General features: G+C 39.7%; 1 protein-coding gene across 2 annotated transcripts in view; it reads left to right on the top strand.

Annotated features, from left to right (window-relative positions):
- The window catches only part of DESI2 (desumoylating isopeptidase 2), a 46,094-nt gene that overhangs the window by 12,970 nt on the left and 12,063 nt on the right, over positions 1-21,061 (top strand). Inside the window, exons 2-3 of one of the 2 annotated variants that reach the window (XM_025877842.2) lie at positions 17,253-17,325; positions 19,835-19,928. In XM_025877842.2, coding sequence (XP_025733627.1) covers positions 17,253-17,325; positions 19,835-19,928 — 167 coding nt within the window. The remainder of the gene's footprint in view (positions 1-17,252; positions 17,326-19,834; positions 19,929-21,061) is intronic. The other variant, XM_073899902.1, reaches the window with a different exon arrangement.

The raw sequence follows: 21,061 nt of genomic DNA, 5'->3' as shown, positions 1-21,061 counted from the left end.
TTAACCCCCCGCTGTGTCCTGGATCCCAGCCCCGCAATGCCATGCAAGGACTTCTCGCCCAGAATTGTCCTTCCAGTCGGTATGCGAGTATGCTGCAGTAGCGCTGCCCGTCCTCCTCTTGAACTGAGGGGAATGAGTAGAGTTCCTTCAACATTCTCTCCACTGGCCTTCCACCGTAACGTACCATGCTCTCAAGCTGGAGGTTTGTGTCTTATTTATTTATTTATTTATTTATTTATTTATTTGAGAGCGAGAGCAAGAGAGATCACAGAGGGGGAGGGAGAAGCAGACCCGCCGCTGAACAGGAAGCCCAATGTGGGGCTCGATCCCAGGACCCTGGTATATGTGCTGCCGAAGCGAGCACTCGATCCCAGGACCCTGGGATCATGACCTGAGCCGAAGGCCGACGCTTAACGACTGAGCCACACCCAGGCGCCCAGTTTGTGTCTTTTTAATCAACTTCTTTAGAAGGGTGTCCCTTTCAAAAGGCTAACAAGGAAGCCAGAACAGTGGTGTTTGAGGCCCCTTCATCCATTGCGGTTGCTGTTTTATGCGGGTATGAACAGTAATTCAGCAGCATACCTGTTGAAGTTCCTCACTCTGCAGTGAGCTTGCGGGCAGAGACAGGGTCTTACTCTTACTCCCAGAACTTGGTGCATTGTAATTGCCTTTAAAAGGTTTGTTGGGCTTACTGCAACAAACCTTTTTTGACGTTCCCCTAGGACTTGTCATCCTGAAACGGTTCCTTTCTCCACTGTGTCATCTTGTTCATGGCCATTGCCCCCCTCAAGGGACCTGCTGCCCTGCTGTCCTCACGGACCGCCCTAGCCTGTCAGGTGGCGCGGGAGAGCCCCAAACACCTGCACTGGTTCGGAACAGGAGTAGCGATGTGACAGAGTCACAGCTAAGGCAGGGACAGCCAAAAGCCGTGCATGATCCCCTCCCTGGTCAGGCCTGCCATCTGCCGTCTGGAATCTGTTACCATAAGTGGTGTATGCAGTTCTTTGTCTTCGTGGTGTAGACTGGAATCAATCAGACCACATGGATTTGCATCCCGCCTCCTGCTTTTTAACTGTGTGACCTGGGAAAGTTTCTTGCTAAACGGAGAGTTTCTTGCTAAAATGAAAATTGTAGTGTATCCAGTTCATAGGGTTATTGTACGGCTCTTGAGGTGACTTATGTGAAATGCATAGAATGGGACCTGGCCCGTGATAAGCCCTAGAAAGTGTTAGCTGTGTGTTAGCGTTGTTTGCCCGGTTACAGAAGCGAAATTAGCTCCCGTCTGTATCTTTTGTGCAGTTGCTGCACATAAGTAACCTGATCTGTGGAGTTTCCTCACTGGATCTCAAGGAGTGTTCTCCTTCAAGGAACAAAGTGCCGCCCAAACTGAGGCATTAAAAGCAAGCTGTTGTATGTTTGACATTTGCTCTGAAATCTCCCATCGTAGTATATGCATAACACTGGGGTTGATTATAGAAAGCCTTTTTTTCCCCCCTTGAGTGTTGGAGTTGACAGCTGGTCATTAGCCTTTCAGCCAGATGAACTCAATGGAACTAATTTCTGAGTCTTTAAACATTTATGGAAATTGTGAAAATAAACAAGTCGGCCTGAGGCTGGTTTGTATACCATAGCGTAGTTCTGATTTGTAGCTCATTGTCCAGCAATAAGTTAAAGGAACCACCAGATAAAGAATTTTACACATTAGCTGTTTCCACCAGCTCTCAATATGATCTGTTACATGTACTCTCGTTTATAACTGAACAGTATAAAAAGAGTTGTCCGCTTGGAGTACAGTTGCAGTTCTCGTTTCCAGAAGGACCGTATCTTCTAGATTTTCCCTCTCCTTTCAGATGTGAAGGTCAGCTCCCAGAATAGGAGGTCTCTACATTACTAAATTAGCAACCGACTGGGCACATTATATGGCATTTAGACAAGGACTGGGTGACGACTATTTCTTTTTAGTAGAGTGGTGCATGAGGGGTCACCATAACTTCACACTTTAGGAAAAATGATGACTTGGTAGTCATGGTCTCCATCTTACTGTGAAGTTGGTCAGGATGCTTCAAGATCATGTAAAGAAAAGCAAGGGCATATGAGACTATCTGCTTGAGGTAGAGCCCTGTGGTTAGGAAAGCCTTAGGTGGAGACTGTGAAACCTGAGCTCTGTTTGCACTTCAGCCCCTTGTCATGTGACCGTGGGCAAGTGACTTGCCAGAACGTTCCTAAAGCAACTTACATATTTTACATGCACTCTTTTTTTTTTTTTAAGATTTTATTTATTTGTTTGACAGAGAGAGACACAGCAAGAGAAGGAACACAAGCAGGGGGAGTGGGAGAGGGAGAAGCAGGCTTCCCGCGGAGCAGGGAGCCCAGTGCAGGGCTCGATCCCAGGACCCTGGGATCATGACCCCAGCCGAAGGCAGACACTTAACGACTGAGCCACCCAGGCGCCCCTTACATGCACTCTTGTCATTATGAAAGACAGAGTAAGTGAAAGTACGTTGTAGGGTAGCATTCAAAAAATGAGTTACTTTACTATATATACACATATTTCTGTTTAAAGACTAGGTTGTGATTGTTTGTTTACATTCTTAATGGTTCCTCGTGGACAAGGACTGTGAGTCAATGATCCTTGTACCCCCCGGCGCCTAGCAGTCCCTGACACATAGGAGGCTTGCCCACATCATACTGAATCAAAGTTGTCTGACTCGCTTTATTTATAGCTTTGCTGTAAGTAAACATTTTAAATGAGATTTAAACTGAGGTGCAATTCAGGGGACCCTTCTTTTTTTTTTAATTTTAATTTTTTATTTATTTGACAGAGAGACACAGCGAGAGCGGGAACACAAGCAGGGGGAGGGGCAGAGGGAGAAGCAGGCTTCCCACGGAGCAGGGAGCCCGATGCGGGGCTCGATCCCAGGACCCTGGGATTATGACCCGAGCCGAAGGCAGACGCTTAATGACTGAGCCACCCAGGCGCCCCTCAGGGGACCCTTCTAGAACGGTGGTTCTCAATTTTATCCTGGACCGACTCAGAAATACATTTTACATAACACCATTATACACACATATAACGGAAACCAAATGTTCAGGAAACAACCTTGCTCTGGATCATGTCCTCTTATAAGTTCTACTCCATTATATTTCATTCATGATGCTGGTGCAACCCACCAAAATGATTTTGGGTCCTCTAATGGGTTGCAACCTACAGTTTAAAAGACACCTCTCAAGAATGCAAGCTCCATGCAAACAGGAACTTCATCGTGTTTGCTTCTATGTTGCTAGTGCTTGGCACATAGAAGGTGTTCAATAAATAGTGCTGAGTGAGTAAAAGAATGGAGATGCTCTTTTCCATGGGCCACAGTTAAAAACAAGATAAAGGGAAAGCTTTACCAATTCCTTGCTGCAGTGCTTCAATTCATCAAGCATTTGAGCGGTCTGCTAGGTATAGTACAATGCCCTAGGCAGCACAGAGGCTCCAGTGTTCAAGAAGGCTCAGTCTCAGGCCTCGTCCAGTTTAGATCCCAGTCCAGGGGGATAGTTAAGTACAGGTAGGCCATACAAGAAGTTTTAAGATTTTACCGAAATACCTGACACCAGCCATAGGCACAGCCAAAGCAAACGCCAGATAGGGACGATTGGCCGAGAACTTGGTTTTCTGGTACAGAGGTGGTATCGGGCCCAAGTACCCAGCCCATGGATTTCTCATCACTAGAAGAGTCAAACTGTAGGTTCTGTAAAATAGGTTTAGTCTTAAATTTAGTCAAGGGGCATTTGGTTGCCCAGTGATTGGACTTTCAAAAATCTATTCTCCTTTAAATAACTTACCAGTTCACAGTGATCCTGTGCCTAGCTTGTGGGGGGTCCTGAAATTAGGTCCTTTGAGAAGCACGATGATTTATTTTTAAAATTGGAGGAGGAAACTAGCTTCATAAGAAATGCAGAGCACAACGTTTTCCTTGGTTTTAGGTTATCCTGTATGTGCATAGGTATGTGTACTCACACTCATGAGTCCAGGACAGTGCTTAGGAGTTTTTAAATCTCAAAGTACTGTCCTTAGGAAGGCCATCCTTGGGCTAACCTTAAAATTTATTCTCAAAACTGGGACTTGAGAATAAAAGAGAGTGAACAAATGTGAACTGGGACTGTCCCAGGCAACTGGGAATTACCCTACCGGAACTTTAGTGCACGTGTATGTTACATTGTCTCAAAAAGAGAATAAACTTGACAGAACATGTACAAAACTTGAATCACTACTGACTGAAAAAATACTGGCAAATCTCTTCTAATCAGGAGAGATTACTTCCAGAGATTGCGGCTTAATACCCAGCATTATCTACAACTTATAGATAATGGTATAATGAAAATGTTTTTGTGATATACAGGTTTTTTTTCCTAAGACCTAGAAAGTGAGTGATGTGCTTATTTTAGATAATATTCTCTGGTAATGAAAAGATTGGACATTTTCTTAGAAATAGTAATGGAATAGGATCTCTGTGTGGTGCCATCTTTCTTACAGCGTAACGCAAATTAACAGATAGCCCCGGATGTGTATGGTTTCATCTGGAAAAGATACTAGACCTATCTCTGCTCATTCAGTGCGTTTTTATTGACTCTGCTTTACGATTAGCCTTATGCTAAGGCTCTATAGATGGCATTTTAATATCATTTACTATAAAATAGCATTTGCTGTAGGATTATCTGGGACTCAACCCAGTGGTATCAAAAAGACCTCCTGAGCTAGTTCAACAGTGTGAATAGTGAGGACAGTTTTCCATGAGTCCGCACTCTAGTAATTACCCCACAGCCTCCACTACTCACAGTTTATTTTTAATTTTTAACTCTGTAATTGAAATGCCTTCTCTTTTCCCTAAGCACCTTTTTATGGGAAGCAAGTAAAACACTTGCTTTAATCCGCATGAACACTGGTTCTAGGATCTTTAGGGGAAACAATCACACTTTATATTGAAATCATTTTAAGGAAGTCAGGCCCAGGACCTAAGTGGTTATATTAAATGTTTTAAGTTCCAGACCAGAGAGATCGCATTTATTGTCATTGCTGCTTTCAAACAGGAAACCTAAAATTTTATTAAGTTGATAAGGCAAATCACTGACTGAAATGAAGTTTAATGAAAGTTCTCTATCAGAAGAATAATGTAACATTTTAATATATGACTATAATATGCCACAGTGAAGTTACTTCTGTAAACAGTGCTTTAAAGTAATAAATGGGGGGCACCTGGGTGGCTCAGTCGTTAAGCGTCTGCCTTTGGCTCAGGTCGTGATCCCAGGGTCCTGGGATCGAGCCCCGCATCGGACTCCCTGCTCTGCGGGAAGCCTGCTTCTCCCTCTCCCACTCCCCCTGCTTGTGTTCCCTCTCTCGCTGTCTCTCTCTCTCTGTCAAATAAATAAATAAATAAAATCTTTAAAAAAAAGTAATAATTGGAAATACCAAGGTCAGTTTTTTGCATTAAGGCAAGATCGAGTTCAAAAGCAACTGTAGTTTATTTATGCATTTGTTGCCTTCCGACATATTTTAGATGATAATTTTTCTATGAAGTATTTCCTTTTACCTTATATTAATACTTAAAGTGCTTTGAAAAGCCTTGTAAACTTGAGCAGCAGGGGTTGGTGTCAGAAGAGGTAGGCCTGGGTTAATGGTCCCTCCCTGGCCCTCGTCTCTTTACTTAGGAAGTGAAGGCCTTAAGCTCCTAGTGCCAAAGTGAGCTCTTCAGCTTCTTGCTCTTGCTTGAGTATCTAAGCCTCCTGTGAAACCACAGCCTCACTTACAGAGACCTTTTACTCAAATTGGTGCTTCTCAAGAATATAAATAATTGCTTGCAGTCTTAAAGTAGAATCCAATTAATTCTGCCATTGTTTGCCATTCATAATGAGTCACTGCTCTTGATAATTTGACATCAACTCCCAAAGATTCTTGAAAATTGCGAGAATTAACAGAGAGCTAGAATTAATCTGCTTATTTACATGTGCATTCCCACCATGTAAAACAAGAGTATTAGGGAAGGATCATGTGGTCAGTATATGTATGTTTTTGCTACTAACAACACTTATGGCTTACCACAGGCTGGACAGTCTTCTAAGTCTGTACACATAGTCAGTCAGTTCTTACACTCATCCCCTGGGGTGAATGCCATGTCTCATCCCCATTTTATAAAGAAGGATGGAAAAGAGAGCATCTTTCCCCAGGTCGTGCAACTGGCAAATAGCGAGGCCAGAATTTGAACCAAGGCATTCTGGCTCCAGGATCTGAATTGGAATCAAACACTTTTTGAGACCAATTAGGTACCTTAAACAGGTTATGTGTATGTATAGGAAGAAACCAAGGCCAAGAGCTCCAGTCTCCTGACACTCAGCCCACTGTCTTTTCCACTTTAGTTCAGATGCTTCAACTCATGTGAGTTGTCATAACTTGGATCGACCTTTTTTTATCAGAGCCATGATCTCTGAAGGAAAGTTGAATATAACAGAAGCCACGTCCTTGCAATCTAACCCGGAACAGAGGAACACGGTGGGCCTTCCTGTTAGAGGCTGAGGGAAAGAGAGCCTTCGAGTCAGCGGACAAATGATATCCTCAGTGTAGATGATTTAGTGGGTGGTTGCTGTGGGGACGTGGTGGTGACTTTGCTCTCGTGTCGTGGTTTGAGAGAGACGATCTTGTGGTAGCGCCTGGCAGGCTTGTTGTTTTCCTTTGGTACGTTAGGAAGGGCTTGAGAAGAATCGAACAGTAAATTAACTTTCAAATGCAGACATCTGATTTCTCATGGAATCTGCTGAGGGACTCTCTTTCTCAGCACTGGGTAGACTGGGAGATCTAGGCACCTTTAGGGGACCTGCCCCTCACGTGCTGTGTCCTTTCTCTGTCACTCAGCCTGGCCTCTGACGGCGGGCCCCGGTGTCATGCCATAGAACTCTGGGAGCCACGGTTCTCGAACCAGCCCGAGTGTTAGCTGTCCTCTTACACTTGCACCAAGCTCTAGGAACGGAAGCAGGCTTCTCCAGGTCCAGGGAAAGGCTTTGGGATAAGACCGCTCTGCATTATCCATTTTCCCCAAGTATGTCATTGTAGACTTTGGCATCTGCTACTATTTAGACAACAAAATCAGTGAAAGACGTATCCAGCCACAATTCACAGAAGTCTCGCTAACATCCAATCGTATCTAATTCCGCAGCTTGTTCTGTTTGTTTGTTTTCCATGCATGCGTGTTCTTGGCTGGGATTTTATGTTGCATATTTATATTTTTTCTTTTAGAAGATGTCAGTGTTTTATGGCGTTCTGCAAAAGCAGGAATTTCCACATAGGTTCGAGAAGCTCTGTGGAGCTTCGTAGGGATTTTCACCACAGAGACGCCATGCGATGTGAAATGTGCCCTTGTTAGTAAATACTTTTTTAAAGTAAAGACAAAGGACGGAAACCACGTTGGAGAAGCGCTGAGGAACACAACCAGTAATTTCAAAACTCTTGAGAGGATAGCTGTTAAATCACTGTGAGGGAAGTTTGACAACTGAAATCATTCAGTAAAAGGCTCCGTTGCCACATAGGTTTTTGTTTTTTTGTTTACAGTTACGTTACTGAATCCCCACTTAAAACAGGCACTGTCCGTATTGTCTGCAAAGCCTAGGCAGCACTTTGAGGCCGAAGGACTCACCAAGGCCCGCTGACCTTGAACTAAAGGCCTGGCTTCCCCCAGCTGCTTGGCCGGTTTTTCAAGATCGAGCCTTTTAGGCATGTGCTCTAATAATAGAGCATGGAAGCCCGGACAGGAGCAGAAACACTTGGAGGGCATCTCTCTCCACGACCGCTTCTCCCTGGAAGGCTTTACCGTCTTGTCTTCCAAATTCATTCAGAAAAAGAATCACACCAAAGAAAAAAACATCAAATCTACATCATAATGTAAATTCTAAAAATTTTGGCAGCAACATGCTGCTGTTGATATGTTCATTCTGGTAGCTAGCTGACCCAGAATACATCTATTTGGAGTTGGGTTTTTTCTCTTCTCGATGTGTTATTTGTTTATAGCTTGGTTTCTACGTGTTTTTGAAGGCAGCTGTCTGGAATTAGGAATGAAGTCTGTAATTTGAGAAGTAACCTATTTAAAGGTTTTTGAGTGGAGATCAGAGTTCAGGAACTAATTGGACCATCTTTGTTATTAGAAAATGTTTTAGGGTCGCTGGTATATTTTTAACTGTTTTTTTTTTTTAGTTTCTTTGGGGTTTTTTTTGGTCAGAAGTCCCACATTCATTATCTGTATATTTTTTTTCACTCGTAGAAGAGTTTGTATTAGACCATTTATTAGATTAAGAACAGGGAAATGGAAACTTTTTTCTTCATGAATTTCTTGGTTTTCATTTTGCTAACAGAGGGAAAATTTTCCTATGATGACAGATTTCCTTACTTTTTTTTCAAAGGAGCTAAGTATGTATTGTATTTAAAGGAAGATTTATCCCTGGGGGACACATGTTATTTATAGAACAGTTTGTGTTTAAGTTTGCCAACTATAAAATGATAGGCTCCTCTGCCGTTTGCATCAAGTTAGTACATCCTTTATTCCTACCATTTTTAAAACGGGTTTTTAATTCACATGCCATACAGTTCACCCTTTGTGTACAATTCAGTGGATTTTAATGTATTCACTGAGTTCTACAACTGTCATCATGGACCATATTAGAAATTTGTCTTCACCCTAAAAAGAAATCCCATCCCATTAGCAATCACTTCCATTTCCCTGCAAACCTCCCGGTTATAGGTAACCACTAATATACTATTTTTTAAATTTACCTATTCTAGGCATTTCATGTAAACGTAATCATACAGTAGGTGGTCTTTTCTGACCTAGCATAATGTTTTCAAGGGCCATTCATGCGGTTGCATTCGTCAGTACTCCATTCCTTTTTATTGAGAAATAATACCACATTGTATAGATAGACCAGACCCTATTCATTCATCAGTTGGTGGACATTTAGATTGTTCCCATTTGTTGGCTGTTAGAAGTAATACTGCTAGGAATGTTTTATTGTTTTCAGATGCAGAGTTATATTCTTTTGTTAAATATATCCCTAAATATTTTTTTGATGTAACTGTAGATGGAATTTTCTTAATTTCATCTCTGTATTATTCATTGCTAGTATACAGAGATGCGATTGATGTTTGTGTATTCATCTTATATCCTGTAATCTTGCTGAACTTGTTTAATAGTTCTTTAGTGGACTTCTTATCATTTTCTATATGCAAGAATACATCATCTGCAGATAGAGATAATCTTACTTCTTCTTTTCCAATCTGGGTGTCTTTTATTTCTTTTTCCTCTCTAATTACCCTGGCTGGAAATTCCAGTACAGTGTCTTGGAAGTGGCAAGCGCAGACATTGTTGTTTCGTTCCTGATCCGAAAGGGAAAGAAGGGAAAGAAGGCCTTATGTCTTTCACCATTAAGTATGACATTAGCTATGGGTTTTCATAGGTGCCTTTTCCTTATATTCCTAGTTTGTTGAGTGTTTTTATCATGAAAGAGAGTAGGATTTTATCAAGTGCTTATCTGCATCTAATGAGATGATCATGTGGATCTTGTCCTTTATTCTGTTGGTATAGTATATTACATTAATTGATTTTTTGACTATTAAACCCATCTTCCCTTCCTGGAATAGATCTCACTTGCTTATGGTGTATAGTCAGTCCTTTTTATATGTTGCTAGATTCAATTTGCTAGTGTTTTGTTGAGGATTTTTGAGTAGTTTTCTGTAGCTTTCTTGTGATGTCTGTCTGGTTTTGGTGTCAGGTTAATTCTGGCCTCATAGAATGAATTGGGAAATGTTCCCTTGAGTAGTTTGTGAAGAATTGGTACTAAGATTATTGTTTAAATATTTGGTGGAGGGGCGCCTGGGTGGCTCAGTCAATTAAGCATCCGACTCTTAATTCCAGCTCAAGTGATGATCTCAGGGTTGTGGGATGTATCCCCACGTCGGGCTCTGCACTTGGTGGGGAGTCTGCTTCTCTCTCTCTCTCTCTCTCTCCCTCCCTCCCTCCCTCCCTCCCTCCCTCCCTCCCTCCCTCCCCCACCCCCTCCGCCTCTCCTCCCACTCACACACGGGCTCTCTCTCTCTCCCTCTAAAATAAATAATATTCTAAAAGTAAATGTTTGGTGGAATTCACCAAAATCCTCTGGTCATAGTCTTTTATTTGTGGGTAGTTTAAATTACCAGTCTATTCTCTTTTCTTTCATCCTCATTTTTTATAGATCAATTCAGATTTTTTATTTCTTCTTGAGTCAGTTCTGGTAGGTTGTGTCTTTTCAGGAATTTGTTCATTCCATCTGTTATCAATTTATTGGTATATGATTGTTCATAGCATTCCTTATAATCCTTTTAATTTCTATAAGGTCCGTAAAGCTGTGTACTCATAGATTTCTAACTAGTAAATAGTTACCCTAATCTCACAAAGAAATTAACTCTAAATTTGGGGGCTTTCTAGGGGTGGAATATACAAAGAAACATGAAAATAAAAGAACTGTTGAGTCCCTCGTTGTTACTGCTAACAGTGAGTAAGTAGCACCACCATTAATTCCTGCCTGGCACAGAATATTAAGACACAGACTTTGGTGGGGGGGCGGATGATGTTGGGGGGGGGGCTTCTGCTTTTTAATATGACCCAAAGGAATGTCTCTGGGTTAAGACAGCCTTTTCTTAGCAACTTCTAGGCTTCCTAAAACCTTGAACAGAAACACCTGACCAGATTGTCCAACTTTGCGTCCAAGAGTAGAGGTGGATGCTGACACTTGCAAAGCTGTCAAGTATTCGTTTTTCACTGTAGTGCGTCAGCACTTCATGAGAAATCTTGTATCGATCAGGTCTCATTATAGTGAATTCCAAAGGACCAGCCAAATTTTTGGATACTACTTTTCTCTCTCATTTTTAAGTTTTTCTAATTTTAAAGATTTTCCAACTCAAAAAATGTGTCACAACATACCCTTTTCTTTTTTAGAATGTAAAGTCTTGAATACAGGGAAGTTTAAGACTCTAAAGTAGTAGAGTTACATACCCAGGCAACTTAAAGGAGTCCTAAGCATGGGAGAGATTATTTTCATTTGTGGAAGAGCAGAAAATAAAAGATTTCTGAGTTCAAGATCCCCACTCTGAAGTGCATTCCCATCGTCACCCTGGCCAAAAATCACTGTTTATATATGATTTTTAGTTTCATGAAAACCTTCTGTCTCTTAACAAAACATTTAGATTCCCATTATAGAAATTTATTATAAAAGCACTTTTGGAAAACTAGTGTTCAACTAAAAGATAAATTGTTAAAGTTAAGTGATATTAGACATTAAATGGAGATAAAGGCTCAGTTTTCTAAGAGTTTAAAACCTTTTGATTATTGTAGACAAGCCATTTTCGATATATGTCTTTTTGGAAAATATTCTATATTTTGGAAGAGAAGCTCACACTGTAAAAAAGAGAAAAGGTCACCTTTAAAGTAGAGCTGTCCGCATCCAGAACAAAAGCCTGTTGGTGCTGTTGTTAAGGAAATCAGCAGTATACAGACCAAATTATTGGTTGCAAACAGTATAAACAATGGAATTTTTCAAATGGAAAAAGCAGTTTAAGTCGAAGAGAAGTTGGCTGCCAAGGAAACCACTGACTGGAAAAAGACTAGCAAAATTTTTATGCACACTAGCATGATCACCTTGTGGTATTTTCTACTCTCTTCCTCTGAAAAGGGAGAGAAAGTAGGAGGGCAGCAAGAAACGTGGAAAAGCATCCTCTTCTGTTTGTAAGGAGGCAAGGACTAGATCATTCTCTTCAGTTCCCCCTAACTTTTTATTTTGAAAATGTTTATGACTTAAAAAAAAAAAAACTTGAAAGAAGAATACAATCTGTATGCTCTTCACCTAGATTCACCAGTTTTTAACCGTATTTGCTTTCTCATACCCTCTCCTACGCGTACATTCACATTCACACCCATACAGAAAATAAGTCACAAACGTTATAGGATTTCATCTCTAAATACTTCAACATGTTATTTCCTGATAAGACATTCTCTACCTAACCACAGTACTGTTATCACACCCAAGAAATTTTCCATTGATTAATATTTCCCCTAATAATGTCTTAGGGAGAGGGGGATTTAACCTGAGATCCAGTGTTCCTTCGTTGCATTTAATTGTCATAATTTTTTCATCTTTAAAGAATAGCCACCCTTCTTTTGACTTTTATGTCACTCTTTCTTAAAAGACCAGGTTACTTTTCTTACAAAAAGCCCCACAGTCCAGACTTACTGATTTTTTTCTTATGGTTATATTCTGTTAAATGCATCTGACAAGAAAACTAACAAAGGAAATGTTGTAGCCTATTTTATCACATCGGGAGGCGCATAACATTAGTTTGTCCAGCTATCAATGACACTCTGTTTAGTCACCTACATAGATGATATTCACAATTTTTTTTCATATTTTCAAAGGTATCTTTTTTCCTTATAATGTAGAGAAATGTGGGGTTCAGTACTTTGAGACCATGTGAACATTGTTCTCCTTTTTCTCAAAGATCAGGAACAAAACCGGGATGCCCACTCTCACCACTTTTACTCAACATCATTTTGGGATTCCTGGCCATAGCGATTAGGCAAGAAGAAGAAATAAAAGGCATACATATTGGTGAGGAAGAAGCGAAACTGTCACTATTTGTGGATGATATGATACCATATGTGGAAAACTCCACCAAGTAACTGTTAGAATTCAGTCCCGTTGGAGGATACAAAATTAATATATAAAAATCAGTTGTGTTTCTATACACTAATAAAGTATCAGAAAGAAAAATCAAGAAAACATCCCATTTACAGTTGCATCAAAAAGAATAAAATACCCAGGAATAAATTTCACCAAAGAGGTGAAAGACCTATACACTGAAAGCTATAATACATTCGTGAAAAAAATTGGAGAAATAGAAAGCAAGCTTTTGTCCTCAAGGACTGAAAGAAATAATAACATTAAAATGTCCCTACTACCCAAAGCAATCTACAGATTCAGTGCAATCCATATTAAAATTCCAGTAACATTGTCCACAGAACTAGAAATAATTCTAAAATTTGTATGAAACCACAAAAGACCCTGAATAGCCAAACCAATCTTGAGAAAGAAGAACAAAGCCAGAGATACCACTCTCCCTGATTTCAAACTATACTACAAAGCTATAGTAATCAAACAGTATGGTATTGGCATAAAAACAGACACATACATCATTAGAACAGAATAGAGCCCACAGAAATAAAGCCATGTGTTTTTGGTCAATTGATTACAACAGAGGAGGCAAGAATAGAGATAGGGAAAGGACAGTCTCTTTCAACAAATGGTTTTGGGAAAACTGGACAGCTACATGCAAAAGAATGAAACTGGACCACAATTTTATACCATATACAAAATCAACCCAAAGTGGATTAAAGGCTTGAATGTAAGACCTAAAATTACAAAACTCCTCAAAACATGGGAGGTGATAAGCTCCTTGATACTGGGTTTAGCAGTGTTTTTTTTGGATCTGACTCCAAAGGCAAGGGCAACAGAAGCAAAAATAAACAAATGGAACTGCATCAAACTAAAAAGCTTCTGCTCAGTAAAGGAAACCATCAACAACATGAAAAGGCAACCTACTGAATGGGAGAAAATACATGTAAATGGGCAGATGATTTGAATAGACGTTTTTCCAGAGAAGACATACAGGTACATGAAAAGATGCTCAGTCTCACTAATCATCAGGGAAAGGCAAATCAAAACTACAATGAGATATCACCTTACACCTGTCGAATGGCTGTTATCAAAAAGGCAAGAAATAACAGGATGTGGAGAAAAGGGAGCCCTCTTGCACTATTGGTAGGAATGTAAATTAATGCCACCACCATGGAAAACAGTATGTAGATTCCTCAATAAATTAAAAAGAGAGCAACCTTGTAAGCAGAAGTTCCACTACTGGTTATCTATCAAAGGAAAATGAAAACACTAATCCAAAAAGTTGTATGCATTCCTGTGTTCATTGCAGATTTATTTACAATAACTGAGATAATGGAAACAACCTAACTGTCCATCTGTGGATGAATGGCTAAAGAAAATTTGATTGATTTATAGGTAACTCAGCCATAGGAGTAGTATTATGTAAATACTACTCAGCCATGAAAAAGAATGAAGTTACTGTTTGCAGTAACATGGATGGACCTCGAGTGTAATATGATAAATGAAACAGGCAGACAGAAAGACAGTTACGGCATGACCTCATTATGTGTGAAATCTAAAAAACGAAACAAAGCTCACACTCATAGATACAGAGAATAGAGTGGTGGTTGCCAGAGGGAAGGGTGATTGGGAATAGGAAGGCAGAATGGGTGAAGAGAATTAAGATGTACATACTTCCAAGTTATAAAATAAATAAGTCATTGGGATATATTGTACCGTGCAGGAAGTGTAGTCACTAGCACAGAATTAACATTGTAAGGTGATAGATGGGAACTAGACTCTTATGGTGACCATTTCACAATGTATGTGAATATCAAATCACTGTATTCTACACCTGGAACTAATGTAACATTGTATGTCAATTACACCTCCATAAATATAAGTTTTTTTCAAATTTTTCAGGTAAAAGTTGAAGCATCCCCTTTCTACTGTTCCACTCCCTCCCCTGCTATATCTGTGCCCCTTTCCCAAACTGTTAACAGTTCCGATCTGTAGCCTTCAAACTTTCTTTTGCTGTAGTTGATGGCAGTTTTGTTGTATTTTTCCATATTTAGCACCAAATATACACAAAGGGCATATTTATTTCTTTATTTTGCAAATATGCAAATGTATCATACTTGGTGTTTTACCTTATATGTCTTAGGTATCTTTATGTCCATGTGTATCGAGTTATAGTTGTACATAGCTACTTTTTTAGTAGCTGGATGATAGTTCATAATACAGATTTACCGTAATTTAACCATTCCATTACTGATATTTGTGTTGTTTCTAGGTTTTCAGTATTATAGACAACTGCAGTTAATATCCCAGAATATGTCTTTGCATATGTTTATGAATTTCTGTAGAATAGATTCCCAAGAATATAATGGTTAATTAACTGTTATTGATTCACACTTCAGTGGGAGCTTCCTCACACCCTTACCAACACCAGCAATATTTAGCAATATTTTTTATATTTGCCAATCTGATGGATGAAAAAAAGACTGGTAGCTTACTGTTTTCATTAGTATTTTTCTGTTTACTAGTGAGAATGTTAGTTCATGTTTGTTAACCACTAATTTCTTCTATGATTGCTCACTTGTCTACGGGGTTTGTTTTTTTTTTTTTTTTTTGAAGATTTTTATTTGAGAGAGAGACAGAGATAGCAAAAGAGAGCACACAAGTGGGGAGGAGAGGGAGAAGCAGGCTCCCCAGTGAGCAGGGAACCCAAAGTGGGGCTCGATCCCAGAACCCGGGATCATGACCTGAGCTGAAGGCAGACGCTTAACCAACTGAGCCACCCAGGCGCCCCTGTGGGGGTTATTTTAATGGAGCTTTTGTATACGGTATCCCTTGCTGTCTGAATTTTTGCTACCTAAACTGTGGAATTAAGTAGATTGGATACAGTCTTGAGAAATCCCTTTTTGTATGTACTCTCCCTCCTGCATCCAAAATCAAATCAATTCAGATAAAAACATTCCTAACTTGCCATCCAAATTCAGGCTGTCCAAAATCAGGAACCAGACAGAATCTGGTAGAGAGCAAGACGTATTATCAGACGTATTATCATTCTGATCTTTTCTTCCCTGTGTCTTGTTTGTCTTTTGATGTTGTTCATGTGGTTTTACACAATAAAAACTTGGAAGTGTTTTTTGAGTATCTGTGATTTTCCTGTAGAAATTCTTGGTTTTGCTTTACTTAGGTCATCTTTTCCCATCCAAGAAATCTTTTTTTTTTCGTCTATTTTATTTTCTTCTCTATGATGATTCTTAGACACACCAGAATTTTCAGATACATGAAATATATTTTTATGCGTGAGTTTTGTCACCACATTTTTAATAGTTTTTCCTTTATCACTAATCATAAACACCACCTTTATCATACACCAGATTCTTACACATGCAAGGATCTGTTCTAAAGCCGTACCATCCTGTGAATGAGCGTATTGATATCTAGATGAGAAAGTTCCTTGTTCTTTTTCAAATATTTCTTGTTTATTATTGCTTAATTTTTCTTCCAGGTACATTTTAGGACAAAATAAATTGACTTTTACCGTTTATGCTTCCTCCAGCAATATACGCAAACATGCACTTCCCAACGTCTGGAAGAAACTGGCGAGGGGGTCTGGAACCAAGGCTGTAAGACTTGAATAAACCCAGAAAAATTAAAGACAAATTATCTGTCCTCTAACCTAGAAGAAACTTAATGGTAACACTGTTAAGTGTTGCCTAAGTGTTGGTTTAATGAGCTGTTGACTCATTTACTACTTTCTTCTAGGTAAACCCTCTCCAGTCCTCCTTGCACCCCCTCCACAGTCACCCCCAGATATTCACATCATGATGCTGGTGCACCCTTTTCGCCCTTCCAGACATTTCTCCCCATTCCCCTCCACTCCACCACAACCCCCACATTTTCTATCTGCGGAAATCTCATTTGTTCCTAAAAACCCAATTCAGATACTACCTTTTCTGGGAATGTTAACTGCATGTCAATGGTAAGAAGATTGTGGTAGCCTTTGTGCCTCATGTGATTTGTTCCTGTATTATCGTCATCAAACGTTGAGCTGAATTAGGACATACATACCATATATATGTCTTTTCCAAAAGTTTTTGAAAAAGAGTACAATATCCCAGTCCTCGGGGAGCTCACCAGAGAATGAAAGGGAAGGCTTAAGGTAGAAGAAAAATAGATGTAAAAGCACACATTATATGTGATTTTTTTTTTTAAAGTCACAGAGCTTTTATATCCATTTTTTCCCCCAACCTGACCAGGTTTAGATTTTATGGCTTATGCTCTAAGCCTTTACAACTTGAGGCAGTCATTTTGACCCAGGAATGCATTCCACGTGGGATGTCATACAAGCAGAGGCGCAGAGATAGGACCAAATGAGCCATTTTCGTTGAGTTTGGGGCCGGAAGGAAAAATACTACAAGATGGAGTTTGAAAGGCCTAAATATTCTGTGAAGGATGTGGGGGCAGCAGTCTCCTCTCATGTGGAGTTAAATGGTAAATGGACAGATACTCTGAATCTCTTCTTTTTTTCCTAGTACTGGATGAATGAATACACCTCATCCATCGGAATTGGCGTTTTTCATTCGGGAATTGAAGTATATGGCAGAGGTACGTGTACACACAGTCTAAATAGACTTTCTGAAGATTGTTCTCTTTCAAAGGACTTGCAATTCATATCCATAGCTCTGCCTCTTTTTTCAGCTGCTTCCATACTTTATTGCAGAAAGTAGGAGAAAATCTTCCCATATTTGTTTACACTATTTTGGGAAAATGCCTGGAGTTGAATGTATTTGGGGAGAAAGTACTGTAGTACGTGACCATACATTCATGTAGTTATCTTTTATTCCAAATACAGGGTCTTAAAAAATATTTACCTTTTGGGATTGTTTTACCATGACAGTTTTGTGCTAACAGATACTGGAGATGCTAAGAAACCTTGCACGTTGAAAACCAGTCATTATGGTTGGAGATGAGTTGGTGCTAGAGTGTCAAACTTGAAATACCAATTTCCTGAGGGAATTTCAGTATTAAATTTTTTTTATAGACTTGCAAGTGTGTCATTACAAAGTTTAAAAATATCACTGAGCAAATCCCGCCCTTGATTACATCTAACTTTTTGCTCAGGAATGATGGCCTTTGTCATTAACTCAGCCCTTTTATTCTTCGTGGCCCTTTATTATAAATATGACAGGAGCCACTCAAACCAAGCAGCTTTGTTTTCAGCAGCTTTTTCCTTGGTTCTAATTCCCACCGTGGGTGCAGGATAATTTCCTCCGGATCAAACTATAAGCAGTAATGGTCTGCATAACACAGACCACATTGCCAGTTCCAGCAGGGTTGTAGGAATGTATTATTTTGCATCATAAACTCACCCTGTAGCAGAAATGTCTTTTATTTGCCTCAGCCAGGCAGTCTTTGTACAAGACCTCTAAGAACATGTGATTGCAGTCTACACAGAGTAACCCGTGGAGGCTACAGACCAGCTTTTGCGAACACGAGGAGAAGGCTCATTTCCTCCTGTGTGTCAGGGTGGCGTTTATACTGTCCCCTCCTGACATTCCACATTAGCTGCTTCTGGCTGCAGCATAGCATAGAAAATATTCGCTATAAAGATCCACCACGTAAGCTCCGTCTTACTGGAAAGGCTACATCTACCAAATAACCCCCCAAAGCAAGGAGGCTCCTGCCGAAAGCGTTAGTGGCCAGTGTTGCTGCGGGTGGCATCATCGTCTGTGGGTTTGCTCCCTTGTTTGATTTGGCTTTTGCCAAAGTTGTGTGTGTTCCTTTTTAACTGAATTTCTGTAGTGTGTTACAGTCTTTTAAGTGCCATGCAGTTCTGAGCCACATGATCATGCTGCTGTGACGTAGAGAAGGACATGGAGACATGTGGCAGTTTCTCCATGTTGCAAAGGAAGAAGCCCAAGCTCAGCTCTGCTGACAGTCCTACTACTAGTTAATTGAACGAGGACTTGAACCCCAGTGTTCTTACCTACTAGCCCAGTATTCTTTCACCAGTCTAATCATTGCTCCTCTCCATAAAATGATTTAGGAATAATTAGAAACATGGTCAATATCTTGCAGAAAGTGAATGACACTTCTTGAATAAATGAATAAATGGCTTGACAATTTTTCTTGCTGGAATTGAGGAAGTAAAAAATGTAAACATTATCTTTCCATATCTAACCTGATTATCTACAATGTTTTATAAAATCCTATCATTAAGGTAATTTTTACTGCTTCATAATTGAATGCCAGATGCTTTATTTCTTATCCACGTCCTTGCTTTTTCTCTGGAAGGTCTGGATCAAAAGTAAACTTGGTATCTGCCTTATTCTTTGACCTTTCATGATTATATTTAATAAATTTTAAGCAATGAGATTAATTTAAACATTTGTAATTTTGAAAATAAGTCCACCACAATTTGCCACTTCAGTATCTCCTCCCAGGAATTTTAGTTCCTTCCTTATCTGAAAGCACTCTCTGCTTCTGTTCTGGATGAGAGTTGAGGTCTCGTGAGCCAGTAGCACAAGTCGTCCGCTCCTGGCTCAGAGATTTGCTGTGGAGAGTGTGTGTGAGTAGGTGTATGTGTTAATTTGGCAGCTTATTTTTTCTTGAATGAGGGGAATGGAATTCAGTTTTTCAGGCTTGCTAATGTTTCACTCTTATTCAAAGATAAACCAAGAGTCTTCAGCCCAGGAGCCGTGCAAAATTATTGTTATTAGACAGTTTTTCCAGTAAAGTGTAAGTTTAACATTTGATCACTTTAATTTAGAAAAAGACAAAACACAGCACAGACCACCCACTTAGTTTGGCACAATCGCTAGGCAGAGAGACCGCATTCACCTGTGAGTGTTCGTCATTCTGCTCTCGCCAGCATACACGAAATAAAAGGACAAGTCAGGATCACCTTTGAGTGTCTTTCGTTATTGGTTTCAGGCCTTTTGTATCAACTGTTGTGTACAAGTAACAGCTGAATGAGATGTTTGTGAAAGTATTGATAACCTGGAAAATACTTAGATGGTATCATTATTATCCTCATCATTTATTAAAACTAATTCAGCATTCTGGTTAAGTTTTGTGTGATAAATACTAAAAATCATGAGTTTTCTCTTTTCAGAATTTGCTTATGGTGGCCATCCTTACCCCTTTTCTGGAATATTTGAAATTTCCCCAGGAAATGCTTCTGAACTAGGAGAAACATTTAAATTTAAGTAAGTAGGGAGGACAATTTTTATTACACTGTCTTAGGTGCCAAAGCTTGTTTTCAGGCATACAGAATTCATCCTGTAGATGAAAATCTAGGAAGTTAAAATGTTTCTTTAACGTTGTTTTAGTTGCTGACACTTTCTTTAAAATCGAATCTATCTGAAGTTGTATAAAGATGGGAATCAGCCAGATGAAGTGCCTGAAATAACTAGTTTGTTGCTTTTATTCAGGACCCACGTAAGTTACCTTGTATACTTTGAAAATGTTCTTACCTTGGTGTAACTTGGGTTCTGCTTTAGAAGCCGTTTGTATTCATATGTAGTAATGCTTCCCCTGGACATCCCATGCGGGGGGGCGGACGGAAGATGGTTTTCTTGTGGCCTCCCCAACACTGTTACAAATGTCTTCCATTTTTCGGGTGGTAGCTACCCTGGTGGTGAGCAGAGCATACAGGGCTGTTGACTCTGCATACACCTGAAATTAATGTGACATTGGGTGTCCACTCAAAGTTAAAAATATTTAAAATAAAATACATGAAGAGAAAAAAAATGGTAGGATTTTTTTTTTTTTTTTTTTTTTTTTGAGAGAGAGAGTGCGAGTAGGACAGGGAGGGGCAGAGGGAGAGAGAAAATCCCAAGCAGACTCCTCACTCTGTGGAGCCCGACATGGGGCTCAGTCTCACAACCTGAGCCGAAATCAAGAGTTGGGACGCTTAACCAACTGAGCTGCCCAGGTGCCCCATTCGGTAGGATTTTATTTTTTTAATCTTTTCATTTTTCCCAATGAAAGGGACACTATTTATGCATTTGAAATAACAGTTGGTTAGCTGAGAAACTGTTACTAAGGTGTGTGTATCACATGTTTTGATATACCAAAATACTCTGGAGCCTTCTGATAGTCAGCAGCACTGAGTTTTGAATGCTTAATAATCAGATTTCTATTTCTTAATTAAGGTTTGTATTTGAAGAGATATTTAGAATCTAAGGTTCAAGGAGTTTTAAAGAAACTTTTGGGCCTATGATCGTTAACTTGCCAAGTAAAAAGTAGTAAAATGAGGTTGTAACCTGAAAATTCAGGATAGGACTACACAGGTTTTTTTTGTTTTTCTTTTTTTTTTGAAGATTTTATTTATTTATTT

This window comes from Callorhinus ursinus, unplaced genomic scaffold (assembly GCF_003265705.2).
Source record: "Callorhinus ursinus isolate GAN/ISIS: 27379988/994484 unplaced genomic scaffold, GSC_fseal_2.0 scaffold13, whole genome shotgun sequence".
In the NCBI taxonomy this organism is placed as follows: domain Eukaryota; kingdom Metazoa; phylum Chordata; class Mammalia; order Carnivora; family Otariidae; genus Callorhinus; species Callorhinus ursinus.
Note: the sequence above shows the minus strand (reverse complement) of the source record. Positions and strands in the feature narration are given on the sequence as shown.